The sequence below is a fragment of the Suillus subalutaceus genome (genome assembly GCF_016647625.1).
Source record: "Suillus subalutaceus strain FC151 chromosome Unknown DFJ58scaffold_89, whole genome shotgun sequence".
In the NCBI taxonomy this organism is placed as follows: domain Eukaryota; kingdom Fungi; phylum Basidiomycota; class Agaricomycetes; order Boletales; family Suillaceae; genus Suillus; species Suillus subalutaceus.
In genome coordinates this window covers 21,439-35,680 of record NW_024540338.1, presented here as the reverse complement: position 1 = coordinate 35,680, position 14,242 = coordinate 21,439, and the positions used below count along the sequence as shown (strand labels likewise).

General features: G+C 46.3%; 5 protein-coding genes across 5 annotated transcripts; 1 reads left to right on the top strand and 4 right to left on the bottom strand.

Annotated features, from left to right (window-relative positions):
• Positions 1 to 1,213: 1,213 nt before the first annotated feature.
• DFJ58DRAFT_798811 (uncharacterized protein) lies at positions 1,214 to 2,764 on the bottom strand. Its single transcript, XM_041390712.1, has 5 exons — positions 2,543 to 2,764; positions 2,259 to 2,473; positions 1,889 to 2,205; positions 1,663 to 1,860; positions 1,214 to 1,608 (listed from the first exon to the last, which is right to left on the bottom strand). Exons 2-5 carry the CDS (start codon positions 2,276 to 2,278, stop codon positions 1,256 to 1,258), a joined length of 888 nt encoding a protein of 295 aa, XP_041241452.1. The 5' UTR covers positions 2,279 to 2,473; positions 2,543 to 2,764; the 3' UTR covers positions 1,214 to 1,255.
• Positions 2,765 to 3,818: 1,054 nt separating this feature from the next.
• Positions 3,819 to 7,418, bottom strand: DFJ58DRAFT_663729 (uncharacterized protein; the record flags this gene model as incomplete). The annotated part of the gene is made up of 6 exons (XM_041382391.1): positions 3,819 to 5,471; positions 5,689 to 5,753; positions 5,860 to 6,036; positions 6,539 to 6,702; positions 6,758 to 7,266; positions 7,332 to 7,418. Coding segments are annotated over 6 exons (2,655 nt in total), but the record flags the coding sequence as incomplete, so codon positions are not given.
• Positions 7,419 to 7,512: 94 nt separating this feature from the next.
• DFJ58DRAFT_798802 (uncharacterized protein) lies at positions 7,513 to 8,259 on the top strand. The gene is made up of 4 exons (XM_041390711.1): positions 7,513 to 7,646; positions 7,697 to 7,904; positions 7,963 to 8,049; positions 8,106 to 8,259. The coding sequence occupies exons 1-4, from the start codon at positions 7,522 to 7,524 to the stop codon at positions 8,142 to 8,144; spliced, it is 459 nt and encodes a 152-aa protein (XP_041241450.1). The 5' UTR covers positions 7,513 to 7,521; the 3' UTR covers positions 8,145 to 8,259.
• Positions 8,260 to 9,918: 1,659 nt separating this feature from the next.
• Positions 9,919 to 10,578, bottom strand: DFJ58DRAFT_663705 (ribonuclease H-like domain-containing protein; the record flags this gene model as incomplete). The annotated part of the gene is made up of 1 exon (XM_041382389.1): positions 9,919 to 10,578. A coding segment is annotated over one exon (660 nt), but the record flags the coding sequence as incomplete, so codon positions are not given.
• A 1,998-nt stretch (positions 10,579 to 12,576) lies between these two features.
• DFJ58DRAFT_717310 (uncharacterized protein) lies at positions 12,577 to 13,675 on the bottom strand (the record flags this gene model as incomplete). Its single annotated transcript, XM_041384346.1, has 3 exons — positions 12,577 to 13,070; positions 13,168 to 13,423; positions 13,523 to 13,675. 3 exons carry the CDS (start codon positions 13,673 to 13,675, stop codon positions 12,577 to 12,579), a joined length of 903 nt encoding a protein of 300 aa, XP_041241448.1.
• Between the last annotated feature and the right edge of the window lie 567 nt (positions 13,676 to 14,242).

The following is a 14,242-nucleotide window of genomic DNA, read 5'->3' as shown; positions in this document are numbered from 1 at the left end:
CACTCTAAATCCTATCTTTCCCCTTTATCGGCGTTTGAAGAACGCCGAAAACGAACGAAGTCTCCGCTTGCATACTCAAATTATATTGCCAATCCTTTTGAAAAGACTCGGAGATCCACTGGAGTAATCCGCGACAGACACCAACATTGAACAGGCTGCGCTTATCCGAGTTAGAAGATGTGCCATGAAGGAGGCTTGAAACACCGGTGGCCTGATGTCCACTTACTTTTCGACATGCGCAGAGACTGGACGCTAGAGCAGACAAGAGCTAGGCAATGCGCAACAAACGAAGGGGATGACATCGAGCAGTGCGACCAGTTTTGGCTATGTAACTCTTGAAGACGAGTAATAACAATCTGCACAACACTGTGTCTGTCTGGACTATCTTCGGAAGGGCGATATCAAGGCCAGCCTTCATCGACATCTTCGACCCTGCCATCCGGGGTAGGCCCTGGTAGGCCCATGCTCGTCATTACCAACTTCATGAATCAAATACTCAGGCAAAAATCCGCGGAAACGCAGCTCGCTTGTATTGGGAATATTCCCTCTCATTGATGCCGCCAAACTACGCCTTAGAATAAGCCAGTGATCTCTGATCACCGTGAACACCAGAAGATTACGGGTCTGGATGTTTTCTGACGACCATCTTCTTGAATATTGCTGACTAGATTAAGCGGTGGAGAAAAGAAGCAGGTCCCAGACTGTGGTTGGTCAGCTCAGCGCTTGCGTACACTGGCAGACGACCGTCACTAAGTATTGAAAAGGCTTGAACTTTTCCGCCAATCTGACCCCGGATTCCGGAACGAACAACTGTCTTTTCCTCGTCTATCAGATACTAAGGTCTAGCTTGGGAAGAGTCGACGAGACGCACAAATTGAATTCGCCTGCCAATGCGGTCCGCTGGCCAGAGCAACGAGTGCTGTTTGCCCTTCTCCGGCTCCAGTGCTGGGCTGTGTTTTCGTGATTTCGTGGATGCCGTCGCACGAGTGTGTTATATCCCAGGCCCAAGAACATGAATCAGTGTCACATGCAAGCCCAGTGTCAATCATGCGAAATCTGGCTCAGCCTTTCAGGAACTTGTAGCAGGACGTCGAAATCGTGCAACTGGTCCAATAAGGTGTGTTCATCAGAGATCTCAGAGAGGATTGAATTGCTTTTCAAAATGAAGCGGGAAAATGATGGTGTTGAGAATGTAGGTGAAAATCGAACGATATACAATAAACATGGATATAGACGCCTTGTGAGCTTCCTCGGTCTAGGAATTACTACGTTTGGCATATCGACCAGGACATATATGGGTCTTCTTCATGTATGGACGCAGGAACTCTTTTCCACAGATGGCGCAGACAGCCTTAAACTGACGCCTATGAACCTCATTCACATGGCGAGTGTAGTTATCCTTCCTGATGACACTTGAACACCCCAACCACATGCACTTTACCTTATCCTCGTCATCCTGCACAACGGGGAGATACAGGTGGTGTCTGACTGAAGGGTCAGATAAAGTCAGCTCCTCAGAGCATGTGTCATCTTCCGGTAAGAATTTCTGGAATGGCTGTGTACCAAGCTCATAGCTGACGGAACCGGATGCACCCGGGAGTAATGGTTCTATTTTCTCATGCAGTAAGTATATTTAAAAGGCTGCAAATGTAGTAAACTTACCTTGAGAAAATCGGTGGATGGGAGGGTCTGTCCCCTCTGGCAGGCTACTGATGACTCCGACAGATGGTTGCAAAAGAGATTCGTACTCATGTGCTGATGGTTGACTGTGCAAGTGTTGGAATACTAGCGGCTGTGATAGGAGGGAAAGGTTTGGTGGGGTTAACGAGAGTGAATTAGCATCACGCTCGTTGAGTGCAACTGGCGTGATAGTCGGAGGACTCATCACCGAAGATTAGGTCAACGCTGCTATCCCATGTGCCCACATTCCCCATGGCGACCTCCGACTGGGAGTTGGCAAGAATCTCTGCAATGCGGGCGCGAATCTCGAGAGTTTCCTTGTAAGTACTGTTAAGCCTGTCACAGTGCTGGTCAAGCAGCTTAAGACACGAGCGCAGGGTTGAAGTCGTTGAATCTTGATCACCGGATGCACGTCTTAAAGTTCTATGATGCAACGAGCTTCCATCATTGGTCAAGTTTGTGCATTGCTCAACAACGTCAAGCCATGAGGACGTCGATGGGTGTGATGTTGGCGTCCATCCGGATCTGGAAGGGTAAGCTTATGAGTTCATGCATAGGCTTATGAGATTCAGCCTTACTTATGCAAATGCATGCTCATCTTTTAATAATGGATTTAAGACGTGAATTTCTCGGAAAGCGGTAAGAATGCAAGCCTCGGTAAAGTCGCGGATGTTTGACTGTGGATCGGAGCATAATATTGATATCATAGTAGTACACAGGCTTTGAAAGCAAGGCACTTGCAGCTCCTAATTATTCTATAGAAAAGCTATAGATACATTTTGATCGTATATGACTTTTCCGGGAAACGATCCAAAAACCTGTGTCAGAAACGCTGCCTACAATAAAATGTCATGGGACCTACGTTGTATCTCGCCGCAGCAGTGGGCCCATCTGGCACGCATACCGGTGTCCAAACCAGACGGGATTATTAGTTGACAGTCAATAAATGCAGTGTTTCCCTGCCTTGATGTCATGATCATAATCATTGACAAGTGAACATGTTGACAAGGGACTTTCGGCCTTTGGCAAGAATTCTGGTGACAACACAGACTCCAAACCAGTCGGCGGTGTGTACTCATCCTAGTGCCTCGAACAAATAGATGCAACTTCATTTCAAACACCGCAACTTTGGACTTATGCATAACCCTCGATCGAGCTCAGGCCAACGCCGCGCCATCAGAATATTGGGCGGAACGGTCGGATAGCGCCACGATCGATCAATTCACCACTCCAGATTGCTTGCAAAGTGTGGAGGCTTATTAACTATTATGTAATTACAAGTGATCCCCTTCGGCCGTGCTCGGTACAAGGTGACTCGGAAAGACAGGTAACTGGCAGGCCTGGATGGCAAGCTATGCTCGCTCGGACAAGTTTGCAGCCAATATTACTTACTAATAGCTAGCTTCCTCACAATGCATATGTCATCGATGCGATGCGATATAGTACTAGAGATGATATCGTCCACAAAGCTGGCTTCTGACAAAATTAATTATGTAATTACACCCAAGCTTAAGTCTCGCTGTCTTGTTTGCCCTCGGATTCGTTAAACACCCCGTCGCCGAGTGGGTAGGAGTCCGACAGCCAAGAACAACTCAAGTTTTGATACTGAATAGAGAATTCAAAGAAACGACTATCTACTAGAGTCGTATTACTCATGAGTCATGACCCACTGAGCCCCACCCTTTGACAGCTGCGGTATTTTGAGACAAGACGGGCAGGGCTATGAAATGGAGTGGTCCGGGATGTAGAGAAAATATCATATGCATCAAGCCGCAATTTTCATAATCAGTTCCACGACTGTCCAGGACCAGAAGCCAGAAACGGCATTAGGCTGTCCTTATGCTGGCCCTACTAGTTACATAGGGTCTCATGTGACTGATCCCATTTAAAGAAGATCAAGTGAATTTTTCGGTTCTCAATGCTTGAAGTGGTAAACTATATATGTACTAGTCATTGCGGTACTGCTACTAGTATCAATGTGAGTAACAGAGATCTTATTTTGTATGATATATACATATGTCTGCATAGGTACAGCCAGGTACAGTCCCCAACTTATCGGAGGACGGCTTTTGCGGGGTCGATCGTATATCATAAACTCTGTGTAGCAAATATCCGTCCGCATCCCCTCTCCAAAAATATCATTCATACCTCAAGATAAAGATCTTACCGTCCCTCACACTCAAAATTACAGCCCCCTGGCTCTGATCAATATTAATCGTCTCAACGACATCCAAGTCCAGCTCCTCTGGGATCTCGAGCGTGCGCACCACCGCCTCTTCAGTCCGCACCCGGCGGCCATGCACAGGAGGGAAGGTAACGAAGCGCAGACATTTAGGAACCCGCCGCCGCGGATGCGGATGTGGGTGATCGTTCTCGAAATGCGCAAAGTGGGCATGAGGCTGCGTGTCTGGCTCTGTATTTGGTTGAACAATATCTGCGTCATATACGCCGGGAGAATTGCTGTCGGCGTGGGCGCGAACATTAAGGGCGGGAGGTACAACAGAAGCACCATACTCCACCCATACTGCGTGCCCAAAATCAACAGCCACGAGAGGTCGTGGCCGATCGGCAGTATCTTCATCGTCATCCCCCTCTTCGAGCACGCATACGACTTCAAACGGCGTGCTGACATACCACAAATGAAGCATGTCGTCGTCGTTCGCTTGTGTAGAACGAGATGAACTGCTAGTGCTTGATTCTCCTACAACAGGTAGCCCCTCAGGGGCTATTGGGACCTTGAAATAATGCTGCGCGAGCACAAAACGCGTGTGGTGCGTCTCATGGTCATGTGCTGCGAGGAGAACAACCGTACAGCTCAACCGCGGGACGCCAGGGAGGGTAGGCCACCACTGCCGCACAAAATGTGCAGACTCGGGGTACCAAGGGGGGAACGGATAAGGGTTTGTGAACGATTCAGGCGTTGCCGGATCTACTACATCTTGAGTGGGCTGCTGAGGTCCTGAAGTGGCTGAAGTGGTGGATTGAGAAGATGATTCATCCTCGTCGTCTTGCGGTACAGGTTCAGGATTGGGACTGGCTTGGCTTGAGGAAGAAGACCCTGCGTTAAGTTCATTGTCGACCCTCACTTCATCCTCGCCACCCTGGGAGTCGCTGGGCCCGTCTGCACGACTGCCATCTCCTGCTTCTTCTTCATCCTCGAAACGTGTACGCCTTTCGCTTTTCCTTTTCGGAGTCGAAGGCATTTCTTCTTCATCCTCGTGAGTATCTTCGGATTCTTCTTCGTCATCTGGTGGCTCTTCTTCATGACCCACCGACTGTTCATCCTCAGCGAGAGTTACTGTAGAAGATACCTCAGTCGCGCCGTTCTGTTCTTCCTCACTAACGGGCTCAGTGTTATCTTCGGCCTGTGCCTGATCTTCTTCTTCCACCGCACCAGCTCCATCCTCTTCCTCAGTGTCTTCTTCATCTTCATTACCTACAGGAGGCATGCCGACCACTGCACCCGAGGTCCCCGGTACAGAAGGAAACACGAAATTCTTTGAGATGCTTCTACTCGGCGCAAGTCTCGCACATATTTTTGGGAGCTTATTCCATAAGCTCTTCAGCGAGTCTGCTATGTCCTCGCCGTTGTCCTCCTGTGGGGCGCCTTCTTCTGCATGAGGTGGAGTCTGTGCATGAGCATGAGTGGCCGGAGAAGCGGTGCAGCGGGGACGGCCGTATGTTCTGAGCACCTCAAGCGGGTAAAAGTGCTGGTAGGCGGCATCGGCTTCTTCGCTGTGGATTACGATTTGGTCTTCGTGGAGGATGCAGGACCAGTTGGAAGAGATAAGCTGCAAAAAGATGTTAACAGGTGAAAATATCGTATGGCAAAGCAACTGAATAAATATATGCGTGATGTTGAAGCCACCATATTCGTGTAAATGCCAAAAATGGCACAGGAGTTGCGGAACGTGGCATTAACTGTATGCGTACCAAACCAATGCGTGCGTCATACCAAACATGGAGCAATAGTAACTAGGAAACACAATAACGACAAAGAGCACTCACACATCCAACACCAGTATCCACAAACACATAGTCGTCTTTCGCCCAGTCAAGGAGTACGTACAACCCTGTCATATGCAACGCAAAGTAGTCAGTACGCAGCTTCAAATAAATGGCAATGATAGTAACGGCAGGAGATAGAATACATTTGGGTATCCTGATCTTGATACTTACCGATAGTATTACTACTCGCAATCCATACAAAAGCGCTTAACAAGCGACGTGGCGGGTCAAGAAGGAATACGTTCATTATGACCCCCGTTGTATGGAAGCTCGTGAGCGTGTCGAATACTGGTCGTGCCGATTCTGGAATGGGAATAGTTGGCACTGGGGGCGGAGGTGGGGGTTGATCTGTGAGAATACAATGTTTAATGGCACATCAACAAATAAAAAAAAATAAAAGGTAAATGCTCACCAAAATTCATAGGAAGCGGGATATATCTCTCCCAAGAGGGTGTCGCAGGCGCGCTGCGGATGAACATCGCTCGGAGGGAGGGATGGCAGAAAACAGGTCCCTGGTACGGCTCCCCGGCACCACCATCACCTCTAATTCCAACTGTATTCGCCTGATTGGAAGGAATTCCGCTTAATTGCGGGGGATCGCTGCATTCTGCAGAATCGGGCGGTAGCATCGCATTGATTGCCATCGGGGAGCATTGGGCGCTGGATGTAGCACTGGATGGGCCGAAGCTGCCGGAGTGAAGAAGGGATGAGTCTTGCGGTGATGGAGTTTGGGAGGTGGGTGGTGAAGGAGTGGGGGTGGGGGGTTGATCGCAAATCGGGATCAACAGGGGCGGATCTTGCGTGGGCGATGGGACCCTAGGCGTTAATTGGATTGGAGAGTCCCCTTCACGTTGCCGTGGCTGAGGCTCAGCAGCACTGGCATAATGATCGAGGTGAGAAAGAATTGGAGATTGGACGTAGAGTTGTGCCTGATTTATTTCGTCGTAATCGTCGAGTTCGTGAGGGAAGAATAATCGCATGAGCATGAATTCCATCACGCGGTCATCATGATGTCTGAGAAGGCGTGTCAGTTGAGTCTGAAGATCAAAGAAAATGAAAAACTGGCAACCCTTTGAGAACCCTCGCCATGGTGAAATATACTGTGCGCTCTTCGAATTCGACACGGCATTTCCATAACTCCCATTTATCCTCATCGTCCTCGTCTTCATCTTCGTCTCCTCCACCGGAACAGGTCAAGGACCTCGGGTCCCACTCAGCAAGGCAGATATCCCTCCTCACATCCCAGCATAAGACACGGCCGCTCTTAGTCGCACAGAGTGTGTAGCTGCTGGTGATGGGAGATAGCCAATCGATCTCTTCATGGGAAGGTACGCTAATAGTGATGTACCACTGGTTTCCGTAGTACGGATTTGGTCGAGCCGGTCGAGGGGCGCGGATCGCCCATGCCTTCTCAAAACCTCGTGCGCGGTCGACAGCAGCAATGAGCGCGGGTGTTGAGAGATCAGAGAGGCGCTGGAAGGAGTGGAGAGGAAGGGGCCTGGATCTAGCAAGTAAGTCGTGGGCTAGCTGGCGATATACGGGTCTGGTAAGGGTGAACAAACGCAAGGACTTGCAAGTCTAACGGAAAGATTGAGTCAGCTATAAGATCATATCATGGTATTATGAGACCAAAATATACTGACCGCCTGGAGATTATGCACATCATCGATGTCAAGATCCTGGGCGATATTGAATAGAAGATCATACGGCAAGAACTGTAATGACATGGACCAACACAATAGACGACAGGTACTAGCCAAATGATGGGAAATCACCTACGCGTTATCCATCCCTAGTGGATCACGTGCAAGTAGCTACCCGGCTCTGCTCCCGATGCCGTCAGTGCTCGAGTCTTACTACGTCGTCAATGTCGCTGGTTGGATTACCCGAGTACACGATACCAGCATCAGTTGGTTCAATTACAACACGAACGATTCAAATATCTGCATATGTCTATCGTACGTCAACTGGTTGAAAGGGAATTTACTCCGTTGCGCTAACTAAATAGCGATCATGATGAGTGCCATGACCTATTACATACGTGCACAGAAAATTATAAAAGCTGCCTTCCCCTTACCATCTGGTGTCCATCAACCACCATGATGTTCATACGTATCGTTCTTGCCATCCTTGCCCTTGCTGGCGTCACAGCTGCGTCTGCAGTCTCAACTTGTGAGAATGACGCCACGTTGGTGTGCTGCAAAAATGCTGAAGATGTAGGTCGACACTATATTCCACGTCGTGTTCACTGTGCCCATTAATGCGCAACAATAGACCAACAGCGGCTGGCAGGGTTCACACTGCACCAAGGTCAGCACTGCGAGCAAATGCAAGCATACCGCTCTCTGCTGCTATGATGTCGTAAGCTTGATGTCGTTTTCAAAGTGCATGGTCACTATTGACTCGCACACCCATAGAAGGGATCCTCTGCTGGAACGTGCTACGAGGCCTGTTGAGAGATATAGTACACCATGACGTCGAGGTGGTTGCTCAGCGCTCAGCTCTCAATTTAGGTCATAAGTAGGCTATTGATTGCGCACTGTTTATTGGAATGCGACCGATCAACTGTAATAACTCTAAAGCCAGACCTCCGTTCATGGATGAGCCATCATGCATCATGAACGTGCCATACAGAACTTCTGATGTAAACATCATAACATTCAGCATGCCACACAGTCCTCGAGTATGGCATGGTGCACTGAATCTGATGCAAAGGAGTTGATCCCTGAACTATCGTCTCCATTGGCAGAATTGGGGCTCCAGGTATCATTCAGCCGTGAGCAGCTTGTCACATGCACGCTAAGTATATAAGTAGGCAAATTAGATCCTGGATCGCTTTGGCAAAATGATAGTCGTCACTGATGCACGAAATTTGAATAGACCTGAATGCAGTATCGCTCAGAGTGGCTTCCCGACAGGTATTAAAGGTGAGGAGAAGTAATATAACTTGCCATCGCTGGCTATAAGGGTGTAATTCACTGTGAAGGACTGGTCTCCCAAAGACAAACATAGATGAACGAAGGTTCTTTTTTTTTTGGACAAGCGAAATGTATTGGTAGCAGCTGACTAAGTCTAGTTCTACGTATACGCGCTATAGCAGGGTTTCGGGAAACCCCGGTCTGAGGAAAAATGCGTTTATGCACTCCCATATTATGCGGGGTGTGTGGGACTCTGTATTACCTAGGGGGCCTCGATCGTAGAGGGCCTGGGTGATCTAATACCCACTAAAACCTCTAGGGCGGTAGCCCAGTCTTTTTGTATTTGAGTATTGGGGTTTGTTTGGATGGTGTTTTCCCAGGTATGTGTAACTAGTTCTGTGAATTTTTTAGTCCTTATTATTTTGTTTGCGGATATTCTGTCTAGTTGTAATCTGTTATTGATTCTATTGGTCCATCGTTTGATTATCGTGTCTGTTGTGTAAGTTTTTCATTAATGGTGCTATCACATCTTGTTATCCAGATTAGATAAGCGGATTCTGAGATGAGGATTCTTAGAAGTCTTGCTGCGCCTTTTGTCTTGTCGTTTGCTTCGTTGTTGTTGTTGTTCTCTCTTTCGTTTGGGTTTTGTTCGTCAGGTGTTTGTTTTTTCAGTTGTAAGTTCCCGCAGCCTAGGATCGTTCCTAGTTTGATTCTTGGCCAGGTGCCGAATTTTGTTGGCCATATGTCTTTCGTGAGTTTCCATATTGTTTTTTGTGAGTTGTTCGGGCATTCTAACAGTATATGTTCTATAGATTCAATTTCTGCATGGCACATCGTGCATTTGGCACGGTGTTCATAATTAGGGATGTTTAGCCAGTATTCTCCGATGCGGTAAGCTCCATGTATTGCTTTGAATAAGAATTGACGTATTGTTTTTTGTATGTCTTTATTTCAGCATCCAGTCCATATGGCGCTGTTGTGTTCGAGGTTGCCTGTGATTTCTTGGATCGCATATCTTGCGATATCGAGATTACCTGTTGTCACTCTTCTTGGTGGGTTCTTGGTCCCGTTTTGTTTCTTTATTCCTTTATATGTGAGTGATTGTAATATTGAGGATAGTTTTGCTCCTTGTAGGTTCCATTCATTGGGGATCGAGAGGTCTATTTGGTCTTCGGTGGGTTTATTCACTCCTTCTAGGGCCAGGCGGTCTGCCTGTTCATTACCTTGGTCTCCGTTGTGCCCTTTCGTCCATATGAACGATGTTTGTGCTGACCTTTTTCGTAGGTGGTACAGTGTGGCTCTTAGGTAGTCGCTATTCGCTATTCGCTATGTCTATCCATCCTTTATCTTCCCATTGACTGAAGTGTTTGGTGAGTCCGTCAATTGCGTATCTTGAGTCTGATATGAATGTTATAGGGATGTAGGGTTCTGTTTGTTGTAGGGTGACTAGGATCGCTGTTACTTCGGCAATCTGGTTTGAATGCTGGTGTCCAGGTATTCTTATTCTCTTGTTTTGTTCGTTTTCCGCTGATATCCATATTCCACTACCCGATTTTGCATTGTATTTTCTGTTATTTAGGCATGAGCCATCTGTGTAGATGGAGATGCGTTCTTCTATGATGTTTAGTCCTCTCATTGGGGCTTGCAGGCGGTGAGCTGGTCTGTCTGATTGTTTTGATGGGTCGGTAAAGATTCTAAAGCAGTCTCCAAATGTTGTTCGTATCGTTGTTGTGGGGTCAAAGATGATCTCTCCCTGTCTTTGCTCGTGTGCTTGTTGGTTTTTCTCTTTTCTGCTGTGGGTGAGTGATAGGCTGTCTTTTTTTGGTTTGGATTTTGTATTGAATTTTGGGGTGATTTTGTTTAGTATTTCTTTCGCTATGATGGCACATTTATGTGGGTTTTCGCATCCTTTATCTCTATCTTTCTTACAGTATTTGCATGCGCAGTTCTTTCGAGGGTAGTGTTTTTTGTTGCTATCGGTTGTTTCGTTGTTGGTGAGTGAGATTTTTTGCTTATTTTAATTAAGTGTTTGATTTTCTGGGAGGCACTCGTTTTTTTGTTTGTGGTATGTTTTGGGTGGGGCGCCTAGGTGGTACCATGCAGGTAATTGTTTTTTTAGTTGTTTTGAGAGTTTGATTGGTGCGAAGCTAACATTGTATTTCTTCGCTATTTTTAGCATATTGATTATATCTTTTGGTATGTTGTTCGCTCTTGTCCCTTTTGTTGGTGGGTTCCAGGATTGGGGGAATGTGTTAAGGTCTGTCATGTTGTTGATTCCTGTCAGCTTAAGGTTATTGATGAATGTCTGTTAGGAAGGCCCATGCTGGTCTCTTTGTTGACAGATCGAGATAGGAGCGGAGCCATGTCACTTCAATTGCTTCGTTTCTTGCTGTAAGGTCTATCAGGTTAATTCCTCCTTCCGCTCTTGGTTTTTGTAGTTGCTCTAGGTTGATGGGTGAGGTTTTTTCGTTATTCCAGATAAAATTCCTCATTATTCTTGTTAGTGTGGTTTCGATGTTCTTGGGCATTCCTTGTGCTTTTGCCAGGAATTGTGTCATGCCTCCAATTACCATTTGGGCAATTAGACGTTTACCGTCTAGGGATGGGTGACCTTTGTTCCAATGGTTTAATGTTTCGCTTATGTTGTCTAGGATTGGTTCCCATGGCGTGGTCGTCGTTTGTTTCATTGCCTATCCAGGCTCCTAATGATCTTATTGGGTGGCCGTCTGGGGCTACTCTGATGGAGTTTTTGAGGGGGGTGTCGTCTGGGTTGAGTTTCCTTGTTGTGATCACTCGTTCTCAGTGAGTTTTTGACCCAATCGGTATTATCTCTGTCTTGTCCATATTGAATTTGGCTCCCGAGGCTAGGCACCATTCGTTTAGTATGTTTTCAAGGTTGGAGTATTTGTCGTTTTTGTTCAGGTATATTGTTGTGTCATCGGCGTATAGGTTTATTTTCACTCAGTGAGTGATTCCTGGGATGTTGTAGCCTTTTATTAAGTTGGAGTTTCTTAGGGTGCACGCCAGTGGTTCTATGGCCAGGTCAAAGAGTAAACACAACAGTGGGTCTCCCTGTCTTACTCCCCTTGTTACCTTGAACAGTTCGCTCAACATACCATTTATAGCTACTCTTGTGTGGGTGTTTGAGTATAGGGCTTTGACTGTGTTTATGAACATATTCGGGAGGTTAAAGGTTTGGAGCGTTTCTATCAGGTAATCATGGCTGATTCAGTCATATGCTTTTTCTTGGTCAAGCGCAATAAGGGCGCCGTCTTCTTCTGAGATGTCAGCGTATTCAATCATCATTTTTGCAAGACGGATGGGGTCAAATATTGATCTATTAGGTATGAATCCGCTTTGATCTGGGTGTATTAGTCTCGGGGCTGCTCTGGCTAATTGTATTGCTAACGCTTTTGTTAAGAGTTTATAGTCCGTGTTTAGTAGCATTATGGGTCTATAGTTGGCGATTTCGGTACATTCTTTTTTCTTATACTGTATATCGGGCACATCCAACCTAACGTGAATTCAGTTTCGTCTTTTACTCCATTCTTTTGTATATCATTTATGACTAAGGTAAGTGTTTTGATTATATTAAAGCTTGGTTCATTGTCCTCTGAGTCTGTTAAGTGTTTTTCGTGTAGTCATTTCCATATCTCGTATGGTATTCCATCAATTCCTGCGGCACTACTGGACTTCGAGGAATATAACGCTTCATGGATGTGGTGTTCCTCTAGGAGTTGACTTAGGGGGGAGTTATTGTCATTGAACTTTTGTTCGCTTGGTATCTCATTCATTGTTTTTTGTTTTGCTTCGTCTTTTCTCAGTTGTATTGCAGGGTGTATGTTCTCTTGTTGGAGGGACTCGTGGTATTGTTTCGCGATTTCTGCCATCTTGCCAGAGTGTGAGGTGAATTGGTTTGAGTTTGGTATTTTAAGTTGGTAGATTATGTCTCGCGGCTTTTTTGGTGTGTTTATCTTACACCAGTACTTGCTAATGGTTTCCCCTGGCGGCATTCCATTTCGCTTTTGATTGAAGCTGAAGGTTCTTGAATCGTTTTTTTTTCCATGTGGTTAATTTCGCTTTCAAGCCATGCTTTTTGGCTCCTTGTGTTGCTGTTGGTGTCTATGTCGTCATTTCGTAGGGTGAGTTTGATGTCGTTTTCTAGTTGGTTTATTCTGGTGTTGATTTTATACATATGTTCTTTGGATGTTTTCTTTGCCTCTTGGCGTATTTTAATCTTGAAGTCCTCCCATTCTGACTGTGGGTTAAGTCCACCTGGTTGTTGGTTTGTTTCTATTTTTCGTTGTGTCATTTGTCCTAATTTACTCATTTTATTCAATAGTTTCTCGTTGTTTACAAGGCCAAGTGGCCATGACCATCGTCCCTTGCCTATGTGTGGCATATTCAGGGGTGTGTATCTCACTAGGATCATATGGTGGTCCGTCGGGATGGCTGATGTGCATGCTGACCAGTCATACAGGCTTATTATCGTGTGAGGGGGAGGAGTATATTCTGTCTAGTCTGGAGTAGGAGTTTGCATTGCTGTAGAAGGTGAATAGACGAGATGTAGGGTGTGTTTTCCTCCAGGAGTCATGTACGTTTAACGTTTCTCTTAGGTCCCTGAGAGCGTCGGTCGCTGCTTCATTGTCCGTTCGTGTGGGGGCTCTGTCTAGTGGGTCTTCTGTTAGGTTGAAGTCTCCTAGTAGTAAGTCAATCTGTTGGTTGTTTCTGCTCGTTTCCGAGTCTTTAATGGTTGTCCAGAAGTTATGATGTTCCGCTGGGTTGTTTGGGGTGTATATATTGAGGACGGCGAGTTCCTCGTTGTTATGCCATCAGGTTTTTAAGATTAGCGCTCTTCCTGGTATGATCTCTTTAAACTCAATGTTTTCAGTGTTCGTTAATTCTTTATTTAGTACAAAGGCTACTCCAGCTAATGATCCTGGGCATTCTCTGTCTCTGGAGTTGATTACTCTTAGTCTGCGGGAGTATAGAGTGTTTATTTGGTTTTCATGTTCTTCTGTTAGGTGCATCTCTTGTAGGCACAGGATTCCTATTTTTTTCTCTCTCATAACTTGGTGTATGACTGACCATTTTGATATTGCACTGTGGTCTAGTTGCGAGGATGTTCTCCCTTTCATGTTCAGGGATGCGATATGGAGGTTAGCTCTTGTTTTGTTTCGCTTTTTTGGTTGGTTTCTAGTATCGTTATTAGGTTGCGCATGGTTGTGCAGCGCCTGATGGGGCATGGGGTTGTTTCCACCTCCGAACTCTCGTGTAGCGTCCTCGAGGGGAGGCCCGGTGGTTTGAAGCCCGCCCTCTCTGCTTCTCGGGAGGAGTGAGCCAAGACCAGAACGAAGGTTCTTACTAACTATCACTGATCATGAGTGACAGTGAAGAATCAACATGGTTTAGGGCAGGTAAGTTTGTGTTACATAATTACTTCGCGCTGCCAACAGATGTAACATCAAGAAAGGTCAACGTCCTCATGCAACAAAACATTGATAATAAACTTCATCGGTACCGACCAGTCTCGAAGCAAGACAATCCGACTTCAAGCTGCAGTGACTCAAATCTGACGACATCCTATTCAATCGACACTTCACTTCAGATAACAGTGTCTTGACCATAAAACCCAA

What these genes read in the sequence shown, in the direction of transcription:
- DFJ58DRAFT_798811 (XM_041390712.1), bottom strand. Translation starts at nt 2,278, where the DNA reads ATGAGCATGCATTTGCATAA. An exon ending in ATGAGCATGCATTTGCATAA is followed by an intron (nt 2,206 to 2,258) that starts GTAAGGCTGAAT and finishes TTACCCTTCCAG; the next exon opens with ATCCGGATGGACGCCAACAT. An exon ending in CAGCGTTGACCTAATCTTCG is followed by an intron (nt 1,861 to 1,888) that starts GTGATGAGTCCT and finishes CTATCACGCCAG; the next exon opens with TTGCACTCAACGAGCGTGAT.
- DFJ58DRAFT_798802 (XM_041390711.1), top strand. Translation starts at nt 7,522, where the DNA reads ATGCCGTCAGTGCTCGAGTCTTACTACGTCGTCAATGTCGCTGGTTGG. An exon ending in GCTGCAAAAATGCTGAAGAT is followed by an intron (nt 7,905 to 7,962) that starts GTAGGTCGACAC and finishes GCGCAACAATAG; the next exon opens with ACCAACAGCGGCTGGCAGGG. An exon ending in CTCTCTGCTGCTATGATGTC is followed by an intron (nt 8,050 to 8,105) that starts GTAAGCTTGATG and finishes GCACACCCATAG; the next exon opens with AAGGGATCCTCTGCTGGAAC.